This window comes from Ovis canadensis, chromosome 21 (assembly GCF_042477335.2).
Source record: "Ovis canadensis isolate MfBH-ARS-UI-01 breed Bighorn chromosome 21, ARS-UI_OviCan_v2, whole genome shotgun sequence".
Classification (NCBI taxonomy): Eukaryota; Metazoa; Chordata; class Mammalia; order Artiodactyla; family Bovidae; genus Ovis; species Ovis canadensis.
The window spans coordinates 42,023,580-42,050,201 of record NC_091265.1 but is presented as its reverse complement, the minus strand read 5'-3'; the positions used below and the strand labels follow the sequence as shown (position 1 = coordinate 42,050,201).

General features: G+C 39.2%; 1 protein-coding gene across 1 annotated transcript in view; it reads right to left on the bottom strand.

Moving 5' to 3' along the window:
- Positions 1 to 3,118: 3,118 nt before the first annotated feature.
- The window catches only part of TSG101 (tumor susceptibility 101), a 43,007-nt gene continuing 19,503 nt past the window's right edge, over positions 3,119 to 26,622 (bottom strand). The window contains exons 6-10 of the mRNA XM_069565047.1: positions 24,557 to 24,623; positions 21,888 to 21,979; positions 6,376 to 6,578; positions 4,911 to 5,150; positions 3,119 to 3,462 (exon numbers count right to left, since the gene is read on the bottom strand). Coding sequence (XP_069421148.1) covers positions 3,373 to 3,462; positions 4,911 to 5,150; positions 6,376 to 6,578; positions 21,888 to 21,979; positions 24,557 to 24,623 — 692 coding nt within the window. The 3' untranslated portion in view covers positions 3,119 to 3,372. The remainder of the gene's footprint in view (positions 3,463 to 4,910; positions 5,151 to 6,375; positions 6,579 to 21,887; positions 21,980 to 24,556; positions 24,624 to 26,622) is intronic.

The following is a 26,622-nucleotide window of genomic DNA, read 5'->3' as shown; positions in this document are numbered from 1 at the left end:
CTTAGACACCTGAATTTGTTGAGTTTTGCTAAAAATTCCTAGTTGTAAACCTCTCAGGGCAATTATAACCGTTTTGCTAAGGTTTTCTTTAAAAAAGCAAAACACTTGTTATATAACACTATGTAATAAATGGATTGGGGATATCTTTTCCTTAGTTTCTGTGTGGATTGGGGTGAACATTGCTGGGGTCTCTCTGAAGGATCTAAACTCAGATAAAGGAATGGATAAAGATCTAAGTAGTAGGGCAATGTCCACAAAGAAGTGGTTGCCAGGGCAATATGTTAGTTTTGCATCTTCAGTACCTTGGAAGTTAGCTATAAGGCTGAATTGTGCCAGAGGGATGAGATTTGGGTCCCTTAAGTACATGTTGTGTCTCCGATACTTTTCTTTCATTAACACTTTTTATTTTTGTGTGATCATATTCACCAGATAATAAACTCTTAAGCAGTCAGGGACTAAGTCTTTCTTGCTCCTTGGTGAGCCTAACCCAGTATCTAACATACTGTAGGCACTTATTTGTTAAATTCTTGTTTAAAAGAATATATTTTTAAATTGTTGCTATAAATTCTTTACTGTTAAAATAGTAAAGTTGATTTCACATTAATTTCTAGGTCTCATAACTCTCACTTATCCTAGTAACTCTTTTCTACCTTAACCAAGTCCTGTAAGAAATTCCTAGGAAAAATTACTGATGGAAACAACTCAGATTTGTGGCATCGTCAGGCTACCACACATGGATGTTCAAAGACACACACAGTGTACAGAAAGGGAGCCCTCTCTTGGGTCCCAGCTAATCATGTAGCTTATGTTCATCATTTCTTCCAAATCCACAGTGACTGTGAGACGATTAAAAAGAAATGGGGTGCTGCCCTATCTGTGCTGATGTAACAGCAAGTATTTTGAACAATCTTAGGGAGTGCATCCAGTTGCCAACATAGTAAGGTAGAATGTTTATGTTTGAAAAAATGTTTATCACCAACATAAAATGAGATAAAAGAGCATTTATGGGGGATAATTTCTGAAGTTGATTCTACGGAAGCACCTCTTCCTATAATATATTCTTTACTGCTGTTGAAGAGAGACAAAGGGTGGGTGGTAGAGGAGGAAGAGACCTACCTTTGTAGACCTTTCTCCTGGCCTCCTGTGATATGTCTTACTGTATTTGATTAGATGAAAGTCTTATTGCATCTTTGTTATTTAACTAAGTGAACTAGCTCTATAAATATCTAGTAACATTGGGAACCACTGTGTGGGCAGGTCTTGTACCATTTTGAGTTGTTCTCTAACTGTTTTCAATTGGTCCAAGAAAAGACCTAAGAAATCAGCGCTGGTCACAAAGATATCAGCAGTTAAGTCTCCTGGGGCGAGGGAAGTTGGAGCCCAGGTATGAAGCCTCTGATAGTTTGAATGGGAGAGGGTAAAGTAAAATAGAATTAAATCACTGGGAATAAAGTAACAGAAGTTTTAAAGTAGTTCCTTATAGGAAGTGGACTGTGGGCAAGGAGATAGGAAAAGAAGGGTAGGTCCCAGCAAACATGGGAAGAGGTTGGGGCCTGTGTGGAAAGATGGCAGATGAATCTGAACAATAAATGTCTAGTCATCTGTTTTAAACTGTTCTGTCCTGGTGGTCTTTTTTTCTGCCACAATTCATACTACAAATCTGTTAAATACTCATTCACCCAGCAACTGCTGCTTCTCATACTGCAGACCTTTGTTAGAAAAAGAAAAAGGAATAATTTTCAAGTCTTTACTTTCAGGGCCACTACTGAATAAATGAAGACTATACCTTAGTGTTCCATGTGTCCTGGGAGAGAATGGTATTACAGACCTCGTAAAGGTAAAGCTGACCCCTGAAGATGAGGCCCATTTGAAAAAGTGCAGAAACTCTTTGGGAAATTCAGAAGGAGCTCAAGCTTTAAAGTTACTTAAAACTACTATTCTGAGGTTATTGAAAAAGAGATGGTAGTTACAAGATTACATATGTCAAACTTCTGAATAAACCTGAATTCCTAAAAGTTGGAAAAATGGGGGAAGGGGGGCAGAGTGAGTCCTCTATTTAGCCCTTCAGCTCTGTTAGTTACCATCCCACATTTGGATGCAAATTCCCAAATGACTGTATCAAAGAAGGTGGTTTGGTGCCTCTGATGTACCAGTACTTGCCTTGTATATTACTTATGTAGCAGCCATTTGGTCCAAAAGGATGTTATAATGTATGTTTACTGTGTTTAGAAATTGATGCTTTTCATCAAGTTTATGCTAATTCTTTTGTTTTGTCTGGCTGATATATCCATGTTGATTTATATGCTGTAATAAAGCTGTAACTTCCTCTACCATGTAAAAATAAAAGTATATATACACAAAAATAACTCATATAAATGTCAGCTTCAATCCTAACACTGAATTAAACCTTGTTACTTTTAATTCTGGTAACTTTTACAAGTAGATTTTAATTTTTTAAGATTTAAACTGTATAAACTCTTCAGTGATGAGACCAAATTGGTCTGTCTTCTCTTGGGAAAGATTGCTTCACACCCTACATACCTTAAAGTATCTTAAATTAGAACATTCGTTTCTTTAGAACCTTCCAGCTCTCATCTGACAGAGAACACTCTGTTCTGCTGGGTTAGCTCTATGGGACATATCGGTCACAGGTGGGTGACCACAGTCTTACCCAGAGTCACTCACCAGGGAGACTGGCTGTAAACGACAGTAAGTGCAGACAGGCAGTGTACACTGTACCTTCCTCCTCAATCGTGGCCAGGTCATCCTGCTGAGTTACCATAAACCCTCAGATGTGTAGCTTGGCACTGGCCACTCTGCTACTCTCATGATGAAAACAGTTATGGTTCTGTCAGGTCTGGAAAGGGAAAAAACTACACAGAATTGGCAGGAGGATATGAGGACCTTTCACAGAAAAAGTCATTCAAATCCAAACATTTGAACATTTGGATTTCTATGTATTATATCCCATATTGAGTAGAATCCACATTATATGCTAGAGAATAATACTAGATTTCAACTCATGATGGATATTATACTTCGCTAAATTAGAAGCTGAGCTTTACTAAGGTTTCACATGTTTTGTTTCATATATTCTGTTGAGTAAAGAAGAGAAAAATTATGCAACAAATTTTATTTAGCATAGTCAGTCCCAACATTCAGCACAAAAAGAGTTTACAGAGGATAGAAAGTGCATTAATAAAAGCCAGTCTTTACCAAAAGAAAACAGAAAATATATTATTGATTCAAAATATTTTACACTTGAATGATAAACTGCAATAACTTATTTTGGGCACCTACTGATATAAGAGAAAGGAAGAGAAGAAAAGAATACTTTAGAAGAGTTCAGTCTCCCATCTGGTATCAGAGAAGTCAGTAGAGGTCACTGAGACCGGCAGTCTTTCTTGCTTTCTGCATTAGTGCCCTCAGCTGGAACTGTTTACGGGACAGAAGACGTACATGCTGTGAGGGGGAAGAAGTTAAACAGTTTAGACTAGCCCTTATCCAGGTCCAGGCATAAACTAGCAGACAGTTTGTAACCTAGATGGGAGTTAGGAACCCTGAACTCCTTAATGGTCCTCTGGAGCCCAATACTACATTTTATGTGGCTGTTAACTCACTGGATTGATGCTGGCAGGCTATGTTAAGGAACCTGCGGAGGCTTTCCTGGCGACTCAGATGGTAAAGAATCTGCCTGCAATGCAGGAGAAACGCGTTCAATCCCTGGGACAGGAAGATCTCCTGGAGAAGAGAATGGCTACCCACTCTCTTGCCTGGAGAATTCCATGGACAGAAGAGCCTGATGGGCTACAGCCAATGAGGTCACAAAGAGTTGGACACAACTGAGCAACTAACACACTTGTATTCAGGAAAGTAGTCTTCTGAGACCATACAATGTGTCACAGGGAAAGCACCCCCATGCAGGATCTGGCTCAGTTCAAGCTACATCTTGAGACAACCAAGATGCCTGGGAAACTTGTACTGTGATCCTAACAAAAGTTAAAAAACTTTTAGAACTGTTTGTCACTACTTAGCTAAAAAAGGGGAAGGGCAGGGATGAGCAGCACAAGGCCACCTTTGGTCCAGCGCCTAGCAAACAGCATCCTTTTCTCACCTCTCCATGTTTATCTTGGCCTAAGTTATGCCACCCAAGCAGAGGACAGTGTGCAGAAAGGGAGCCCTCTCTTGGGTCCCAGCTATTTATATGCTTCTACCAGGTCCAAGAGTGGTTTGGCCATACACTCACAGTGAGACAGGCAGGGTCAGCAAGCAACCTGACCAGCCTTGCAGGCACCCTGAAGCATCAGAAGCAGCTGTACTGAATATCCAAAGGGTGGCTGTTATCCCTAAAGCCATGCTCCTCATGACCTAACAGAGAACAGTAGCCAAACTTGGCTTACAGCTCTTCCACGTCTGTACAGTAGCATTAAGCCTGGAATAATCATTTAGAAGGCCCTATTGCTAGCAGGGCAAACCCAATACTCTACAAGGGGAAACAGGTATAAAAGTATGCAAGTCTAAGAAAATTAACAGAGGGAAAAAAAAAGCAACAAGGATGGGGCAGTCGATGATCTTAATTTAGATGGTGTGACCTGAAAGAATGGAAATCTGACTGTGCCTGCTGATCCACCCGGGTGCAGCAGTAAGAAGAATTACATTCAGCTTGATGCCACCTTGGGCTAGGAACTGCAGCCACTAAGCCCACTTTTCTTCCCATACTCAGATTATCCTCAGTCCTCTCTGTAGGTGGGAAGACACTGCTCACAGCCATTTACCCCACCTGCTCACTTTTGGAAAGAAAAAGAATTTTAACTCATCCCCTACAGACAAACCCTCTTGATTTGTGGTTTCCAGCAACAGTGGTTCTAAAACGTTCCAAAACTCTGGAAAGCAGAGTGAAGAAGACATACCTTCAGGAAGACATCTAGGTCTATTACTCCCCGCCTCAAGGCTTCTCCCAGGTAAAAAATAGTGTCTTCAATAGCATTTTCCTCTGCATACAGATTTAGGATCTGTTTGTATAGAGGGGCTGTGGGAATGATAACTTCATCAATATCATTGTTTTCAGATTGATTTTCCATTTTCTCCAGGGCAGAACTGAGTTCTTCATCCTTCTTTCTCAAAAGTTCTATGTTTTTATCAACCTCAGCCTGAAAACAGAATAGTCCAAGCATGATGATTTTACACTAATTGTAATTATCCGTCTGTCAGACATCTACAACCCAACTGCACAGAAGCAGAATTGCTAATAAAACAATGCTTAAACAACTCATGGATGAGATTCACGTTTCAAATATAACACATTTCAAAGCTAGAGGAAAAGGTGTGCTCTAATAAGCTAAGTGCAAACAGGAGATGCTAAGCTGAGCACTTTTGGCGGCAGTGATAAGCCTGTCACTTACCAGTGATAAACACTGCAAACTAAACCTTCACACAAGACACGTTCCAGCAGGAGGTTTCTTATATTAAAATCATAAAAGAGGCCCTTCTTTCAAAACAAGGGGACATCTGCCTCAGAGGAACAACTTTCCCCAGTCTGCACAGACAATTCAATGCACAGAACTCCACAAACACTTGAATTTTAGTCCCAAGATATAGCAGGTGGTGGTTGCGGGCTCTGAACTGTACTGGTGCCACTTTCCTCAATGTTTGAAAATAGCTGACCATCGAGCAGCTCATTTTACACACTAGAACCATTTATTAGGCTAACATGTACATACAAATCACTTTCTCCAAAGCCCTCAAACACTCAATAAACTCTCTATCCTTTCATCAAAAACGCACACTTACTGGAACAGATTCTCCCTCACAAGAATGAAAGTGAAAAGTGAAGCTGGTACTCAAATTATACATCTTTAAACAAAAGAAGTCACAGGACTGACTTATACTGACTCTTCAGGGCACAGCAGTCTGATAAAAACGTGAGAAAGCTGAAGAGCTAAAGGTTGCATACCAAAGACACTTTACATATAGTTCAAACAATGTTTGCAAACAAAAAAGAACTGATCCTTAAGTCTGCACCCTGAGTCTGCAGATCTTTATCATGGCTTAGAACTCTCAAATTCTTATTTCTGGTTAACTGTCTGGTAACATCAACACTCCAACAGTCCTCCTATGGGTCAAAACATTATCCCGCAGTGTGAAGGTGCAAGCGAAAAATCCTCCAAATACATCCACTTCCCAGTCAAAGACTATATTTCAATCATAGGCTCCGTTTTTTAACAAGCTGTATAGGAGCTATGTTCAAGTGCTTAAAGAGTTGTGTACAATCGTCTGAACTCTAATACCCACAGTACTCAGGGTAGCCATAGTACATACAGAAAACTTTGCCATAGCTACAATTAAAATAGTGCAGTTATGCAATGAGTTACTTACTACTTCTTGATCTAAACGGTTAACCATCTCTTCGAGTTTCTGGTGACCTTTTTTCAGGTCTTCCTCTGTTCGTTTCAAGGCATTGAGTTCTGCCTGGGCACGATCCATTTCCTCCTTCATCCGCCATCTCAGTTTGTCGCTGACCGCTGAGATGAGAGAGGCTCGGATAGTGTCCTCGCTGATTGTGCCATCCCTACTGGGACCTGCAAGAGGAAAAGGCAAAATGCTTGCTTACTTCCCAGTCTCTCTCTATTCCTTTCACGGGAATCATCACAAAACAGGACAAAATACGAGTCTACACTTTCAAAGTGTGAGGGAAGAAAATGCTGTATGCCATATCATTAAACATAACATTAAAACAGGAGCTGATTCAGAAATACTCTCCCCATGAGAGGTTACTTCTTGTTCAGTCACTAAGTCATGTCCAGCTCTTTGCAATCCCATGGGACTGCAGCATGCAGGCTCCTCTGTCCTCCACTATCTCCCGGCGTTTGCTCAACTCATGTCCACTGAGATGGTGATGCTAACCGTCTTATCCACCACTGCCCACTTCTCCTTTTGCCTCAATCTTTCCCAGCATCAGGGTCTTTGCCAATGAGTTGGTTCTTCACAAAAGGTGGCTAAAGTATTGGAGATTCAACATCAGTCCTTCCAATGACTATTCAGGGTTGATTTCCTGTAGGACTGACTGGTTTGATCTCCCTGCAGTCCAAGGGACTCCCAAGAGTCTTCTCCAGTACTGCAATTTGAGATTACTGTTTATCCATATTTACCCACTTTCTTCACTTACAGCCCAAACAATTAGCTATTTTCTCAATGAGGCGGAGGCTCATTGAGAGCCTCTACAGGTATCTCTATAGATTACAAAGATCCCTAAATCTCCAACAAATGGAACAACAAATTTATACCAAGGAAAAACATCTGATTCAGGTCAAGTCCATTCTCAGGCTTTACTGCTAAGCTGAAGGAAAAAGGCACCACCCACTCTAGAGGCCATTAAGATTGAGAATGGGCAGTTTCCTTAAACCAATGTAGAGGTTAATACGGCTACCCTTCTGTAAGATGTTTATTCCATTACCAAAAGAACAGGAAAGAAGAGATGTGCAAAAGAGAACACCATCCAAAAAATTCAGCTGATAAACTTCTATTCTCAGATTCTTTACTCTTTACCTTCCTAATCAGTGTCTTATATAAGACTTACCCCTCAGATATTTTTTTGAAAAGGTTCCTCCCTTTAATATAAGCATAGATACTTTTTATGACTACCAGTGTTCTTCAGCTAGGGTCATAAATCAGCAAATGAGACACGGTATTTTGATTTTCAGTTATGTTTGATGACAGAACACCATGTGGGGAATTATAATTACCTTTATTGCTTACAATGAATAAAGAATGATTACAGACTAACAGTATCACTTCCACTCTGAGCTGAAAATTTTTATCACCTTGATGCTGAGTTCTACTTACTGGGGAGTGGGGTGGGGGTGGGACCTTTAAGTCGGTTTGTAAAAATGTACCCAGATTCTCAGCACTCGTGTTCTCATCCATCACAGGCCCATTCCTGGTCCCATGCAAAGTGCGAGGTTTCTAAAAGGAAACTGCACTGTTCAAACTACAGTGTAGCCAGCACCACCTGCGCTCCCTACTGCCATCTAATCACAGCTCTTGCTATTCCATATGCTGATCTGGTCACTCCACTTTTTAGTTTTTGATTAGTAACGCTGTCTTCTCCCAGAAGCCGGCCCGTAACCAGGATACCCTGAATGCTTTTCCAAGCTTTTGTAAATGACACTGGGAGACCTTGGCGTCCTCAGATGTCACTGGTTTCAAAAACAGAGTCTAAGTCTACGGTTCTGTTTCCCCCCCTTTTTTTGTTTCTACCACCGAAGAACTGTTTTTTGTCACTTGGATTCTATTCTTCTTGCAAGTGAAAATGAGCACAGACAGCACCTCCCATGGCCAGGTTTCCCTGAGGAGTGTCCTCTGTCCATCTGTGCTAAGGACGCTGCATGTATGCGGTAAAAAGAAGAGCCCACCGTCAGACTCTCCTGCTAAGTCTCCCTCTTTCCTCTTAGGAACGTCCCGCTAAGAAGCGCCCAAACAGCACCCATACTCCAGCATTTACAAAGAGGCAATTAATACTTTTGATTATTACCATATAAATCCATATATGCTTTTCAGAATTTACTTCCAATTTTACAAAAGTATGTCAGCTTATTATTTCACATTTTTGAGAAGCAAAACTATTAACTTTCAGATGTGTGCTTCGGAATTCAGAGTTGTAAAGCCAGAGGGTAACTTGAGGTCTTATTTTTCACATCCCTGACCTCTTAATACCTGACTTTTCCAAAGCGTTCTCATCAATTTACCAGTTACTGTATCATCTCTGGGCTCCTTCCCCTCAAGTTTTCCCAAAATCTTCCTCAGTGACCACCTCTCTATTCTCATCGTCTTGTACAGACACCGGATGACTCTTAGCGACCTCCCCGAATTCACCAATTCGTATCTCCACTCATTCCTCCTCGTAGCTTTAGCCTCTCGATTCTCCCACTCCTGTCCCCATGAGCATCTCCCCCAGCCCTAACCCCTGCCCATCTCTTGGTCCTGAGCACAGGCTGCCTGCCACGACGGCCTCTCTCTCGTTGTGTCAGATCGCCGGCATATTCCAAAGGCCTTGTCTGCCGGAACCTAAACCAAACCTGATCCTCTGGATTCTTTCCTGAAGCCCTAAGCCCTCTTTAACCATCTTCTCATAAAAGAAAAAACAAAAACAAAAGTCCTCAGAACATGTTCAAAGACTGAAACTACCAGATGGGAGTCTTCCACTCTCTTCTCCCATTCTGCTTTGGAACAAGAATCCTAATCCTTTAATTATGTGCCTGACTCCTCACTATTCAAAAGCACTCACTTCCCTCAGGAAGACAACCTGCTTTCCTCTCAGTATGACTTAAAGATTTAGCTGTTTTAGACAAAACATTTTTGACATAAATTGATGTCAATCTCCCAAGACAATAGAAATAAAAATGAAAATAAGCAAATGGGACCTAATCAAACTTACAAGCTTTTGCACAGCAAAGGAAATCATAAACCAAACGGAAAGACAACCCACAGAATGAGAGAAAATATTTGCAAATGATGCATGCGACACGGGCTTAAATTTCCAAAATATACAAACAGCGCATCTACCTTGACAACAAAAACACAATCCACTGAAAGATGGGCAGAAGACCTAAGTAGACATTTCTCCAAAGAAGAATACAGATGGTCAATAGGCACACAAAAAGATGCTCAACATCACTAATTATTATAGAGAAATGAAAAAACTACAATGAGGTATCACCCCACACCAGTCACATTAAAAAGTCTACTAATTACAAATGCTAGAGAGGGTATGCAGAAAATGGAAACCTCCTACACGGTTGGTGGGAGTGTAAGTTGGTGTAGCCACTGTGGAAAACAGCTTGGAGGTTCCTCAGAAAACTAAAACTAGAATTACCATATGATCCAGCAATTCCACTCCTGGGCGTATGCCTGGAAAAAATTGTAGTTAAAAAAAGACACGTACCCCAATGCTCACAGCAGCACACTCACAACAGTCAAGGCATGGAGACAATCTAAATGCCCATCAAGATGAGTGGATAAAGAGGATACAATATATATATACAACAATACCACTCAGCTACAAAAGAACTAAATAATGCCATCTGCAGCAACATGGATGCAATGAGAGTCACACGAAGGGAAGTCACAAAGAGAAAGACAAACACCACATGGTAGCACTTATATCTAACACGTGGCACAGATGAACCTATCCATGAGTCACAAGCAGTGACACAGAGAGCAGGCTGGGGGCTGCCAAGGAGGCGGTGGGAGAGAGACGGCGAGAGTGTGGGGTCAGCAGACAAGCCGGGGAGGTCCTACTGTACAGCACAGGGGAGTATATTCAATGTCCTGAGACAGAGCACAGTGGAAAAGAAAACGAAAAGCAACGTGTGTATACACTTGTATAACAGTCATTCAGCTGTACAGTAGCAACTAACCTTATAAACCAACCATACTTCAATTTTTAAGAAAGACTTAAAAAAAAAAAACACTTCATTTGGACAGAATTTATGCCAAATCAAAATCTCTAGTTTTGCACTAATCTATTTAAGTCCTAAGTGACAGCAAAAAAGGGTACAACAGCTTAGAATTTTGTGCTCACAAGGTGATTTACAAAATAATGACTAGAGATGGTATTTCACTAAGCCCTCATTTTATGATAGATGCTTTAAAAATAGGAATTTTAAAACTTTTTTCTGAAAGAACTTTCTTATTACGCCCATCTGAAATGTTACTATGATTCCTGTGAGATACAACAAAACTATTCCCAGTGACTAGGAACCCAAATGATATGAATATGGTCAGGCATTCAAACGTGTGGTCAATCACATGCCATCAAAGTGTCCCATTCATCTGTGCAGAGATGATCTGAACTAGTACAAACTTGAGGGTCTTCTTATAACTAGTCTGGATGTTTTACGTACAAACACATCAACAAACTTTGCTAAAATTATTACATTAAAATGGATCAAGTTATACTGATGCTAAATTTTCAAATCCCAATTAAAAAAATTTATGTCCTGGAATTTATATTGTTTCTCTTATAAAATATATTAGGGCAAATGAAATGCTACCATACAGGACCAAATAAGTCCTTCCAAATAAGTTTCCAGCTAAAGCCACTATCATTCAAAATGGGAAGGAAGCTGAGGCAGCAGTCACTTGGCTTTCAACAAAGGTCACAGTTCACCCGAGGAGCCTAGAAACGCCAAGTCTAGACCTAGTCCTCTGCCTTACCACACACAGACATGTTCAGTATATCTGAACATTTTAACATCTATCTACTTTCTAAATAGAAGAAATGAATTGTAATTAAGTTATGAAATGTGAATGCCAAGAGAAAAGCCCAGATTAAAGTTCAAAATTAAATGAGCCATGACACTTAAAGAGATTGTTTATGGGGGGCGGGAGGGAGGCTTTAGAGGGAGGGGATATATATATATACACAGTGATGACTGATACATGAGGTATAGCAGAAATCAGCACAATGTAGAGCGATTATCCTATTAAAAATGAAAAATAATAAAATACATTAAAAAAGAGATTGTTTATATAAACAAGAAAAAAGTTGGTAGAAAATTCTTTTCTTCTTCCTGATCACTTTTCAAAAAATCTTTTTTTCTTCTCAAATGTCTTAAGAGAAATTTTAATTTCTGTTATAATGAGCCTTGGATTAATAAGAGTTTGTGGCAAACTGCCAAACCTCAAGTCCCTACACACTGACCTTTTACTCATGCAGAATCAGATTTCAGGAGTGCCCTTCTACAACTCCAGATTAGCAGCAATTGAAAAGGTAACAGAGATTTTAAGAAACAATCCTAAACAAAACTTCATTTAAATGTCAGACAGGATTCAATCACTAACCTTAATCCTTAAGAAGTGAGATAATTTTTCTAGTATTAGGAAACCAGTACTCTACTCAGTGAATCTGATAATTCAATCAATAATTTGGGCCAGTAAAGTGCACTTTCTGATTTAGAACCATTTTTTAAACATTTAAAGATAATCAGTTTTATTTATCTCCTAACAATACTTACTGATGATCACTACTTCCTACAACTCAAAAAGAAATTCATTAGAGAAAGAATCCATAGTAACCCCAAAGAAAAATACAAAATAACTAGTAACTTTTCTGACCTCACATCTAACCAGCAAAAGTGAGTCATTTGCCCCCCCAGCATTTTTACTTCTGATGTTACCTGCTCAAGACTCACATAATCAACTTCAGTAATAATGACATTCATGCTACAGAGCAAATTACAGAGCCTAAGCAATCTGAAACAGAAGCTTAATGACCAACTACTCAGAAACTAGGTCAAGCGGACCCTGGGGATCACCGGATCAAGCTCATATTAGTTCCTTTTATAATAAAAACAAAAAAACAGGTCGCTCTAAAACAGAAACATTTCAAACGACTATATGAGCAAAGTCATTCTGATTTATGCTACTAAACACAAATCAAGCAAATTCATTAAGCTGTGTACAAAGGGCTTTTTATTTATAGTCTATGAACAAGTAAGCTTCTGATACTACTGGCCAGGCTCTGGGCAGGTCACGGAACTTTCTCCCAAAAAGATCAGGGGACCTTAATTTTTTAAAAATCTTTTAAATACTAGTAGAGCAATACTCTGAAGTTTCCATAACCACAACCAATGAGAAAAAAGGAAAACATAAGCAGGTTAACACTTCTTGAAAATAAACACACAGCAGAAAAAAAGATTTAAATTAATTTACATAACAGTTCAACAGACCTTATTAAAATAGGATACCAAAGTAGTAACTATTTTTAAAAAAATGCTGCTACTATCATAATAATGAAAGATGCTACCAGCAAGGTTTAAGCACAAAGGCCAATTAATCTGAGGGACAGATTCCATCCTTAAAAAAATGGGTCAGAATCAGTCATTCCTTAAGATTATTTTGTGAAAGAGCACAATTAAAAAATTCTATAATAAGAACAAAACCAGAGGTATCGTGCTCCATGATTTCAAACTATACTACAAAGCTTTTCAGTAATCTAAACACTATGGTGCTGGGATAAAAACAGACAGATTAATGGGACACAACAGACAGCCCAGAAATAAACCCACACTCACATGGTCAATTGATCTCTGACAAAGGAGGCAAGAATACAGAACGGGAAAAAGACAGCCTCTTCAGTTAGTGGTTTCGGAAACACTGGACAGCTTTGTGTAAAAGAATCAAACTGAACTACTTTCTCACACTATATACAAAAATAAACTCAAAATGAATTAAACTTAAATGTTTGTAAGTCCTGAAACAAGACTCCTAGAGGAAAACACAGGCAATACTAGGAGTGAAACACACAGCATGATCAATGTAATTAACACTGCCATATGGGAAACCTGTTAAGAGTAAATCCTAAAGAGTTCTTATTTTTTTAGTATTTTTTTCCTTAAAGTATTTTTTTCCTTTTGTATCTATAGGAGATGACAGATGTTCATTAAACTTACTGTGGTAATCACTTCATGATGTACGTAAGTCAAATCATTATGCTGTACATTTTAAACTTATACAGTACTATATGTCAATTATATCTAAATACAACTAACTGTAAGAAAGAAACTTAAAAAAAAAAAAAGAAAACATAGGCAGTATACTCTGTTTGACACTGGTCTTCACATTTTTTTGGATATGCTTCCTCAGGTAAGGGAACCTAAAGAAGAAAAAAAAGCACCACCACCCCCCCCACGCAAAAAAACCCAAGCAATAAAAAAACAACAAATGGGACTACATCAAACTGAAAAAAGCTTTTGATTAGCAAGAACTATCAACAAAATGAAAAGGTACCCTACTGAATGGAAGAAGATGCCTGCAAATGATATATCTGATAAGGGGTTAAGATCCAAAATATACAAAGAACTCATGCAACTGAGGATCAAAAAAGACGACCTGGTAAAAAACGGGCCGAGGACACCCAGATGCCGTGACAAGCTCAACACCACTGACCATCAGAGCGCTGCAATCAAAGCCAGAGTCAGAATGGCTGCTACCAAAAGGAGAACGGGTGCTGGTGAGGATGCGGAGGAAAGAGGACCTGCATAATCGCAAACTGGTGCATCCACCTCAGAAAACAGTATGGAGGTTCCTCAAAGAAATTAAAACCAAAACCACCACGTGACACAGCAATTCCACTGCTGGGTATTTTTCCAAAGAAAACAAAAACAATGATTCAAAAAGATATATGCACCCCTATGTATTGTAGCATCATTTACAATAGTCAAGATATGGAAGCAACCTCAGCATCCATCAACAGACGAATGGATACCCCTCTTCAGCACATGCGACCACCTCCTCTGTCCTCACACAGGTCTAGGCCACCATCTCAGATCTGGATTCCTTTAATGGCCTTTTCAAGGAGGCCACCATTCCCTCCCAGGGTCTCACACAGAGGTATCTGTTGGAACATCAATCAGATCAGATCACTCCTCTGCTCAAAGCCTGCCCATGGCTCCCCAGCTCACACAGAGGAAAAGCCACAGGCCTCGCCCTGACCCACAAGGACTTAGCTGAGCCAGGTCTGTTTCCTCTCCGACCCCATCTCCCCACACACCCTTAACTCACACCACTGGCCTCGCTACTGTTGCTTGAACCAGAAACATACTCCCCCCTCAAAGTATAAGGTGTAGAAGCCTTTTTCCAGGCTTGGATAGAACTCTTCAAGCAAAGGTAACAGCAGTGAATAGATCTCCAGATCACCATACAAGCAAGCAGAGCACAGATGGGGCTGAAACAGCAGACCAGTGTGTTTGCTGCTCAGGGGGCTGCAGGAGGCCAGTGGTGTAAGCAAGGTGGATGCAAAGGAGGTGAGAAGAGGAGGCAGTCCTCCCCCTCCACGTCTTCCTGTGCCCCTCTTCAATTTGAATGTTTCTAGATAGCATGTGTCTCCACCTGGCACACTGCCTATTTGCTGTAAGTTTGTTTCCTATCTTCCCTCACTGGAATGCAAACTCCATGAAGGCAGTAAGTTACTTTGTGTTGTTCCCAGTGGGGTTCTTACTCCTGGTACGTAGCAAGCACTCAGTAATTTTACACTAAATGACCACATTAATAAACAAATAACTAAAAAAAAACAAAAAACAAAAAAAAAACACAAGGGCTTCCCTTGTGGCTCAGCTGGTAAAGAATCCGCCTGCAGTGCAGGAGACCTGGGTTCGATCCCTGGGTTGGGAAGATCCCCTGGAAAAGGGAAAGGCTACCCACTGCAGTATTCTGGTCTGGAGAATTCCATGGACTGTACAGTCCACAGGGTCGCAAACAGCTGGACACAACTGAGCAACTTTCATTTCACTTCAACTGAAAAAACAGATGAATAGATAAAGAAAAGGTGTTATGTGTATGTATGCGTGTGTTTGATGTACTGACAGTACATCCTCTAATGACCTTCATAAAGGAGCCAGTATGTCGACGGACTTTCTTCATATGTATATTCAAAACATGCGGAGGTGTCACTGAGTGGCACCACACTTTTCTGGGTACCACACGGGACCACACTTCAGTAACATTCTTGAACATTCGCTTGATACATCTTAAATCTTTCTTAACTTGGACTATAATATCCAACAACTTCATCACTCCTAGACTGCCACCTGGGTGCACCACCAGCACACTGGAGTCTGACAGAGAGAGCGCTACATGTGAATCAAGATGGAAGTGACTGGTCCCACATCACGCCACTCTTTGCTACCCAACAGTTTGGCCTTCTCCATGGGAATGCCCTGGTGGGGACCAAAGCTTTTCAAGGTGCCTGTTTTTCAGCCCTGAAAACATACAAATGACCACATATTCATACCTGTTTCTGCATTTTTCTGGGATCTGCTATTAGAACAAACAAATACTAATGCTGTCTCCTAAACTTATTCTTTATAATTTGGTGATGGTCAAGTAGTTTTAAGCCTTTAAGATCAGAGTTCAAGTTCTCTTATAGTCTTGGCAATGCCAACTTGGTAAAAGTTATATGCCCAGTCCTAACAAAAATGTTTCAGTCTTAAGAAATATATACTTGAATCTGAAAAAACAGAAATTAAAAATTTTCAGTTTTTTTAGATATCAAGGAAAGTTCACCTTCCTTCTGATGCTTTGTTAATAAATACTGGGCAGAAAATCTCAGGAAAACCATCCAAATTCCTCATCTTTTCCCACTGATCTTCCAGTAGAAAATGTTTTTGATAGTCAAGTGCAAAGATGACATCCAAAAAATAAACCTGATCTTACAAGAACTTCAAGGAAGAATTTAAGTTACAGATCATAAATTTTCCCTCATTAAGTAATATAAATATTAAAATATCAGACCTGATAGAAAAGCACCATCAAAAGGCTTTTCATTATTCAACAGCTGCTGTCACTGCTTAGTCAACGCCCTCTGCTGCTGCTGCTAAGTTGCTTCAGTCGTGTCCGACTCTATGAGACCCCATAGATGGTAGCCCACCTCGAGAAGGAAATGGCAACCCACTCCAGTGTTCTTGCCTGGAGAATCCCAGGGACGGGGGAGCCTGGTGGGCTGCCGTCTATGGGGTCACATAGAGTCGGACACGACTGAAGCGACTTAGCAGCAGCAGCAGCCCACCAGGCTCCCCTGTCCCTGGGATTCTCCAGGCAAGAACATTGGACTGGGTTGCCATTTCCTTCTCCAATGCATGAAAGTGAAAAGTTAAAGTGAAGTCACTTAGTCGTGTCTGACCCTCAGCGACCCCATGGACTGCAGCCTACCAGGCTCCTCCATCCATGGGAGTGAGGCAAGAGTACTAGAGTGGGGTGCCACTTCCTTCTCCGAGCCAATGCCCTCAGTGACCATCAATCTCATGGATGCAGTTTTAAAGGTCAGGTTAGGCCAGAAGCTGTCTGAGAGGTAACAAAAATATAAAATGAGATGACAGAACAAATTCTCTTATTTTCTTTTAAGTGGTGTTCAAAATCTACATGGAATGGAGTCAGAAAGAGCTGTCTTAAGTCCCAAGATCTGCATCAATCCTCAGTCTTCTGCATTATTTCAAGAGATTGCTATACAGAATGTCATCTCGCTCTTCCAGTAAGCAGCCTAACTAAGGTGATGTGCTATTCACTAAAAATGATGTGCTGTTCACTTGACCCAGAAACCCCCACAAAATCCAGCAAACGAAGAAGTTCAAATCTTCATGTTCACTTTAAGAACACTTGTGAAACTGCCCAGGCCATTAAGGGTACGCGTATCCAAAAAGCCACCAAGTATCTGAAGGGTGTCACTCTACAGAAGCGACGTGTGCCATTCTGTCATCCCAACAGTGGAGTTGGTAGGTGCGCACAGGCCAAACACTGGGGCTGGATGCAGGATTGACGGCCCAGAAAGAGTGCTGGATTTTTACTGCACATGCTCAAAAATGCAAAGAGTAAAAAGCTGAACTGAAGGGCTTAGATGTAGATTCTCTGCTCACTGAGCACATCCAGGTGAACAAAGCCCCTAAAACGTGGGGCAGGACTTACAGAGCTCGCAGTGGGATCAAGCGGTACCTGAGCTCTCCCTGCCACACTGAAATGATCCTAAGTGAAAAAGAACAGACTGTTCCAAAACCAGAAAAGGAGGTTGCATGGAAGAAAAAGATATCCCAGAAGAAATGGAAGAAACAAAAACTTAGTCTGGGAATAAATGTCACCAAAAACAAAAAAAGCAGATAAAAGTGTTGGTTGCATTAAAAAAAAAAGTAATCTCTATCAATTCATTTTAAGTGGTTCTTTTACTTCAATATTGTTCAATATTGTACAAGCATCCACACTAATAATAAGGTACGAGTTAATTAATGATGCCTTGAAACAAGTCTTTGTTTTATATCATAAGAGCAAATCTTTAAACCGTCAAGTTCCACAAAGGATAAATAAACACATTAATTCTTTCTCATGCCTAAATAGTACAAAAATAATAGCACAAATCCTGATGACCACTGGCAGACTGAGAAAATATTGACTACTTGTGAACTCTAATATTTAAATGACACATTTATGTTTCTGCTTTCCTTTATGACAATTTTGAAGTTCAAGAGTGTTTTTCACAATGTACTACTAAAATATGATGAAAAAAAATCAAGCAGACAAGCAACAAAGGGTAGAAAAGCAACATACATTAAAGGATATTCTAGATAATCATATAATGATAATTTGTTTCTAGACTTTCTAAGAAAGTACTCTTAGAAATACAATAAAACATTGTTTTGATAATTTGTTTTAAAAACAAACATTAGATTTGATCCAAAATATACCATTTTCCCCATATTCCTATTTCTTGTTATATGGATGTCATTTATTCTAAGCTATAAAATGCTTCATACCTATTGCACTGAAATAGGTTAACATAAAAGATCTTTGGAAACTTAGGTTCTCTACAAATCAGATACCATCATCTCAATGAGAAATACAGGGTTATCAAACAGCACTATCAATTTACTGATCATGCCTGAGCCAAAATGGAGAACTTAACAGGAATTAGCATGTTTTGCTTATTGGAGTAAAGACCTCCCATCATCAGGTTTCTGACCCAAGCACTTAAATTACACTGTAGGACTTCCCTGGTGCTAAAGGGATCTGCCTGCCAATGCAGAGGATACAGGTTTGATCCCTGGTGCAGGAAGAGTCCACATGCTGCAGAGCAACTAAGCCAGTGCCTCACAACTACTGCACCTGTGCTCTAGAGCCTGCGAGCTCAGCTCCTGAGCCCACGTGCCACGACCACTGCAGCCTGTGCGCTCAAGCCTGTATTCCACAAGAAGCCACTGCAGTGAGAAGCCAGTGGCCACAACGAAGAGCAGCCCCCGCTCACAACTAGTCAAAGCCTGCACACAGTAATGAAGACCCAGCACAGTCAAAAATAGAGAAATAAAATTACACTGTTAAAAAAAAAAAAAAGACCTGATTACAGAAGGATGAGACGGATGAGAATATTTTTAAAAAACAAAACCAATGCCACTAGAATCTCAATAATTAGAATGTATCAATGACAAAAACAACTGAAGAGAATACTTTTGCTGGGAGGGAGGGATATTTACAACAGATATCAGGATGGTTACAATCTATCAGAAAATGTAATAGAAAAGTAAACTTCACAAGAGTCTATTGGGTTGGCCAAAAAGGTCATTCGGATTTTCCCATTTTACAGAAAAACCTGTATGAACTTTCTAGATGTTCCACATGTTTGTATATGTGTGCAGGGTTGTGGTGAGAATAGATTGGTCAGGGTAGGCCTGACTACTCCTTGCAAAGGAAATAGGCAGTGGACAAATCCTAAAATGAAAGAGTAGGAGATGAAGTCAGAAGTAATGGGGAGGAAAGCAGGATCATAAAGGGCCTTCCAAGCCTTCGAAATGTGGAATGAATTCTGAGTGAAACAGCAAAACCTTGGAAAGTTTTAAGTAGAGAAGTGATATAATTTATTTATCTTTTAATAGGCTCATTCTAGCTGTTATGCTAAAAACAGATGTAGGGGCTAAGGAAGGACAGAAGAAGGTTTCTGAAGTAAATCAGATGAGAGAATGGTGCCTTGGATCAGCACTGGATATGATCAGATTCTCGATATATTTTGAAAATAACAGGTTCCTGATGAAAAATCAAGGATGATGCCAAAGTCAGAGTATTAAGTAGGCATCATGGAGGTGATACCTTCAAGGATCACAGCCTTGTCATGGCAAAGGGGCCTGTATAACTCATTGAAGCTATGGGCTGTGCTGTGCAGGGCCACCTAAGACAGATGCGTCATAGTAAAGAGTTCTCTGACAAATCGTGGTCCAATGGAGGAAGCATTCTCGACACGAAAACCCCATACACAGTATGAAAAGACAAAACAGATATGACACCAGAAGATGAGCCCCCCAGGCTGGAAGGTGTCCAATATATCTGGGATAGAGAAGAGGGCAATTATTAGCTCCATGGAAGAACGAAGCAAATGGGCCAAAGCGGAAACAACGCTCAGTTGTGGATGTGTCTGGTGATGAAAGTAAAGTCCAAAGCTGTAAAGAACAATACTGCATAGGAACCTGGAATGTTAGGTCCACGAATCAAAGTAAATAGGAGGTGGTCAAGCAGGAGATGGCAAGAGTTAACATCAACATCTTGGCAATCAGTGAACTAAAATGGATGAGAACCGGCAAATTTAATTCAGATGACCATTATACCTACTACCACAGGAAAGAATCCCTTAGAAGAAATGGAGTAGCCCTCATGATCAATAGAAGAGTCCAAAATGCAGTACTTAGGTGCAATCTCAAAAACAACAAAATTATCTTGGTTTGTTTCCAAGGCAACCATTTAACATTAATGGTTTAATGTTGGACAGTAATCCAAGTCTATGCCCCAACCACTGATGCCAAAGAGAGCTGGCAGAGAGTGTGCCTAAAAAACAATGGAAGGAGATTCATAACATTGTTGTACAGGAGACAGTGACCAAAATCATCCCAAAGAAAAAGAAAAGCAAGAAGGCAAAGTGATTGTCTGAGGACGCTTTACAAATAGCTGAGGAAAGAAGAGAAGTGAAAGGCAAGGGAGAAAGGGAAAAATATTTACAACTGAATGCAGAGTTCTCAAGAATAGCAAGAAGAGATGCAAAGACCTTCTTAAATGAACAATGCAAAGAAAGAGGAAAACAATAGAATGGGAAAAGACCCATTCTCTTTAAGAGTAGGGAAAAAGCAAATACAGCGGTACAGGTGGTGGCAGATAGTCAGGAAGGGTGGTGGGAGTCTGCAGAAGTTCCTGTATCACTTTCATTTTCCCAGTTGAAGAAAATTACATTTCAGGTAACTCTACTAATAAGCAACATAAAAAAGCAAGAAATACTGGTCAGAAATAATAGGTCTTACCTGACCCACTCATATTTCCCAATGGTGCTTTCTTCTCCTAAAAATGCACATCTACCTTTACATATAACCAGGCTGGAAAACCTAAGAATCTGTTGATAGTTCAACACATACAAGGTTCACCAATAAAAACACAGGAAAAAGTGATTAAGAATCAATCAAATTTATTTCTATGCTCTGGTAGAAGGCTCATTTAGAGCCTTAGAAGTGATAAATCACTTCAAGATTTAGAGTATAGGACACTGATAAAACTCTTTCTAGAGTTTTAGCTCTAAAAAGAAAGAGTACCCTAACAATTCACATGTAAAAGTGAATGGGAGGAGGGTGATAAAACTGATGACATTTAAGGGTACAAATCTGTAACAAGTAATAAACCACAGGGTTTCCCTGGTGACTCAGTGGTAAAGAATCCACCTGACAATGCAGGAGATGTGGATTCAATCCCTGGGTTGGGAAGATGCCCTAGGGAAATGGTAACCCACTCCAGTATTCCTGTCTGGGAAACCCCGTGGACAGAGGAGCCTGGTGGGCTTCAGTCCAAGGGGTCACAAAAGAGTCAGACATGACTTAGTGACTAACCAGCAAAAGCATCAACAGTAAACCACAGTGATCTAATGCACAGTATAATGGACTTCCCTGGTGGCTCAGATGGTAAAGTGTCTGTCTACAGTGCGAGAGACCCGGGTTCAATCCCTGGGTTGGGAAGATCCCCTGGAGAAGGAAATGGCAATCCACTCCAGTATACTGCCTAGAAAATCCCATGGACAGAGGATCCTGGAAGGCTACAGTCCATGGGGTCGCAAAGAGTCGGACATGACTGAGCGACTTCACTTTACTTCACTTCACTTTATAATGAATATAGAATATAACAGTGTACAACAATTATGCGATTAATATTGCTATAATGCAATCACATTATAATATATAAATCTACCAAAATAACACACTGTACTCCTTAAACTTACACAACGTTACATGTCACTTACTCAATAAAAAAGAAAAGTGAAATGCACTTTTCACAACAGGAGACTGAATTTCCTTCTGAGCAGAAACACAGTTTTGAAGGGTACTTACCAACAGTGGTCACAGGAGGCTGGGAAGGGTACTGGGAACTTGTTGTGGCAGGATACTGACCACCAGGTGGGTAAGGACAGCCTGTGTAACCACTAAAGAAAAGAACAGAAAACATTAAATACTGTGATGACCCAAAGAACCCCAGGAAGCTAAGCTGGATATTCTGTTGTTTTACCAGTTGGTGACTTTCCAGTTTTAGAGCTACAGTCATCTATTCAAGCGAAGTTCTACAGAAATTCCATTAATGACATTGGATTTAATGAAATACTCTTGCATGGCCGTGGTTTTTGTTTGCTTTCTCTTTGCCCACAGCATGCAGGATCTTAGTTCCCCAATCAACTATGCCCCTTACAGTAGAAGCACAGAGTCTTAACCACTGAACTGCCAGGGAAGTCCCTTGGCCCTGGTTATTTGAGGGCCACCTTCACAGTAGCAGAAAGCAACTTGAGTTTTTCTAAAGGCAATCCAACAATATCAGAACTGAAAGCAACAGATATTTTGTGAGAACTTTTCCATTCTGATTTCCTAGCATATAGTACTCATAGCCCATGAAAGTTGCACCTTTATTCTTTTCAATTCTCCTACTCATAATCCTGTATTTTCCTGACATATTAGAGTATTTCCTTATTCTTTGCTGGGTTTTTTTTTTTTTTTTGGTTTTCATATCATACCTGTGACTACATAAATGAGTTGCTGAACTTGATGACTAATATGTTTCCTCAGCTGTAAAATGCTATTACTGTTTGCTGCTCCCTCCATCCCTAAATGCTTTCTTTTCTTAAGGTCATCCTCATAAATCAGTTCCTTCATTTATGAAGCCACCTCTGAGCTCCCACCTCCAAATCAGATGTGACCTCTCCTTTAAAGCTCAGTTTATCACAGTATTTATCATTTTCTGCCTTTTCTGATATCAGGAACTCTTTCTAATAATACATGCTTGCTAGTATATATACCAAAACTGAAACAACTATGCTTGACATACTTTTTAATTTCCTTGTATACATGCTGCAGGTGCTAAATAAAACTACCAAAAGATCTTAAAATTTGAAAGAGACCTTAGAGGTTATCTAGTCCAACTTTCTATAACAAGAATAAATAGTCTCATATTCACTGTTTTAAAAATACAAATTCTTGAGTCACTGACTTTTATTAGCTCTCCTTTAGGATAAAGGGAGAAGGGAAAGAGGTTCTCAAGCTCTTTTGCCAAGACCTTTCATATGCCAAAATATAGATAGCAATTTGAATAAAGTTACCCTTAACTCATCAGCATGTCATGAGATTAAAAGTTACATCACACACACACACAACCCCATTAAATCTTTGAAAAATAGCTGCCTCAAAAAGCAACTTCTTACAAATAACCTTACAAAAGACACTTTGAAGGTTATGTAAGATTAAGTGAATATGATTCACATTTCTGTCAATATTTTCAGCCTTCATTTTTATCTACGAGTCTTTTTTGAAGTGGCTTTATTGTTCAGAAGTCCATTTCCTTATTGTGTTTTTAATAATCATTCCCTATATACGTGAAGTTCATTCTAGCTTACTACCAACTGTTCATTATAAAGGCTTCAGATAGAATTCCAGCCTTAAGTCCAAAACTGATAACCGGTTACTGTATATAACAGCCATAGGAATCTGTCTCTCTTGTCTCTGATGGTTGTTCATCTAGTCTCTGCTTACTCATCTAAAGGTAAAAGAGTATTTACTACCTTATTAAGCTAGTCCCTGAAACTAAGAAAGGCCCCCAAGTAAATATGCTTGCTAAATTTAACTTATAAGAGCCGGCATATTATATATGTACATACATATGTTTATTTATGGCAGGTGTTGAGGAAATTTGGCTGCATTTATTTGTGTGGGTTTTTTGAAGCTGAGAAGAATTGAGGGTTAACATTTTGATAATTCTTATTAATTTCTAGTAGCTGTAAATTTCTTCTAGGCACCAAGTACAGGCCTTTCTTGCATTCTAAGCTAGTCCCAAGACTACCTTGGATTCTAAGTTAACCCCAAGGAGTGGAACCTACTCCTAGATTGCCACTGAAACAGGGACACATTTAAAACATGAGTTAATAATTATTTTACTGATTTTTCTCACATGTATTATTCATAGACTGATTTTACTATTAGTTTACTTCTATAATATTATCATCATATGGATAATAAAGGTTGGCAATAAACTGAATAAACAGTAGTCTGAACTGAATAAGTAAATATCATGGAGACAAGAGTGACCCCATCATATGAATTATTAATTCATTCCCTATAGTTTACAGAAAAGGTCAGTTTTTTAAAAAGGATATTAAAATATTTTTCTCCATGGCTGAAGTCATCATTAGTATTCCATTAATCTTTCAGCTATTTACAACAGATATACAGCGTTCTCAAAAGGAAAGAAGCAAGGATTTCAAGGTCCAAAATTAATCAAGATCATCGTCATTTCCCACCCCTTTCCCGTCTGTAAATAGAATAGAGCTGCATTTCCTTAGAATGGAAAAAAAACTCCTGTTCAACTATGTACATACCATAAAATTTCACCAATAAACTGAGTTTTACCTTCCATTAAACTGCAACCAAATTTACTTTAATGCCCTAGTTAGCACCCATTATTTTATTCTAGATCTAACAGAATTTCTAAAACAATTATTCAAAAGATATTTTTTCATTACCTGGGATTGGGAGGGTACCCGGATGGGTATGCAGAAATCCCACTTGGCATGCCTGGCATGTAGGAAGCTAAAAATAATTTTTAACATTTTAAAATAATATGCACAGTCCTGGATACACAGGTTATTAAATAAGACTTACATCACCATCAAGCACGGCAAAATTTCATACAGGTAAAGAATTCAAGTCTTGCCAAAAAACAAACACTCCATCCATATTAGTTCTTTACTACAGCTAATAAATATCTTCAAATCACCTAATTTTAAAAGCATTAAACATGAGTTACGGCAACACACATGACAATCCCAACAAGGAATAACTGGCCAACAGGTCAACTCGGTTAGCTCTTTAAGCCTAAAGCAATCTACAATCTGAGAGACAGGAGTCAATTCAGTTTGGAATTTGGAGGAAGGGGTCCAAGGTCAGTTTCTTACAAAGTGACCTCTTTATTATATCTAAGGTATCTTTTGATATTTCTTACAAGATTATGTTGACCGATTAGCACAGTTGGTTTTGTTGGCTTGAGTGATGATTTTAAAAGACTTCAGATTACTATTAAGAAGTCCTACACAAAACTTATATTCACCTAGATTAGTTAAAACAAAACAAACAAAAGCTTGGAAATACTAAGGGGGAATACTAAGGGGTTCAAAGCTAGTATGCTTAAAGAATGTTTTATATATATTTTAAAGAGAACACTAATGATGTAGAAGCTAGTCAGTGGTGCCAAGAAGCTAACCAACACTGAGGAAGAAAAAGAGAATTTCAGCCTTAACTGGAATTGACTTGTCTGAGAATCAAATTATCCTCAGTGAAATTTTTCACACTGAAATAATGATGAATTAGCTATTAATTCAATCAATCAATTTTTTAGTGCCTTCCTATGAAAGGTATCAGATTGAAAAAAAAAACAAAAAACAAAAAAAAAGACTTCCTGGCCTCAAGCTGCTTATAGTTGTATGAGATAAACAAAGGAATATCAATACAGAGACAAGCTGTTATGACAGGGTGAGTACAGAGTGTTATATACGGGATCATGTAGGAGGTAGCTAATTTCAACACAGGCTGTGGTGGTAAACAAGAGTGATCGAGTAGATGAATAGTATACAAAGGCTTGAAGAGAGGCGGAACCTTCGGGAAATAAATTTTTGGAGTACATAATGCAAGTAGATGGGAAAAGCTTGCTGGGATCTGACTATAGGCCTTAAAAGTCTTTTTTTTTCCTTCTTAAAAGTCTTTACCAGAGTTGCTGAGCTTACATCTCCAAGCATCAGTGTTCATAGTTTTCTTGTTAAGATGAATCTATAGGTGTCATAAGTAAATTTTTTCTTAAGAAAAATGAAGCTAAGGATGATGTTTAATGCTATTTCAGAAAGGGAAAACACCTTCCAAAATGTTACAACTGCTAAATCTCATAAAACATTTCTTCTTCCCAGGTCAAAACACGGTTGATCTTTATGAACATCAAAAGATGAGGCTGGCCACTATTAGGTGTCAGCAACATGTACAGTCACTTACTAGTTTCTCTCCCCATGTTAGTTTCTCTCGCACACGTATAAACGACATTTCACCATTATAAGCAATTTCCTCATAATTATAAGTAATTTTCCTTTTCTAAGGTTCTGCAAAGCTATTAATTTGACCAAACTCTTCAAGTTTTGATTTTGGGAAACAACAAAAGTTATCTGAGTCCAAGACTAATAAGGAAGCCGATAATGAGGTGAAATAATTTCAGGGCTAGAATAAAATGGAATACAGAGAAGCATAACATATATAAGGATTAAATAAGAACTAATATGAAGTGTTTAGCTGTGTCTCACAGTTACCACTGATTAAGTGCTGACTATTACTATTAAAATGAGGTTTGGCCATAGCACACTTTTTTGGTGTGACTTCTACCTAACTCAAAAGTCATCCTAACACCAAAGATCAAAAATGTTTAAAAGATAATGATGATAATAATAATAGAAGTACATAATTTTTCAACTAGAAGATTGTATTTGTTTAAGTAAGGATCCAAATTTGTGGGCTATTCCTTGATGTGTATGTGTAGGACAGAATTCAGACC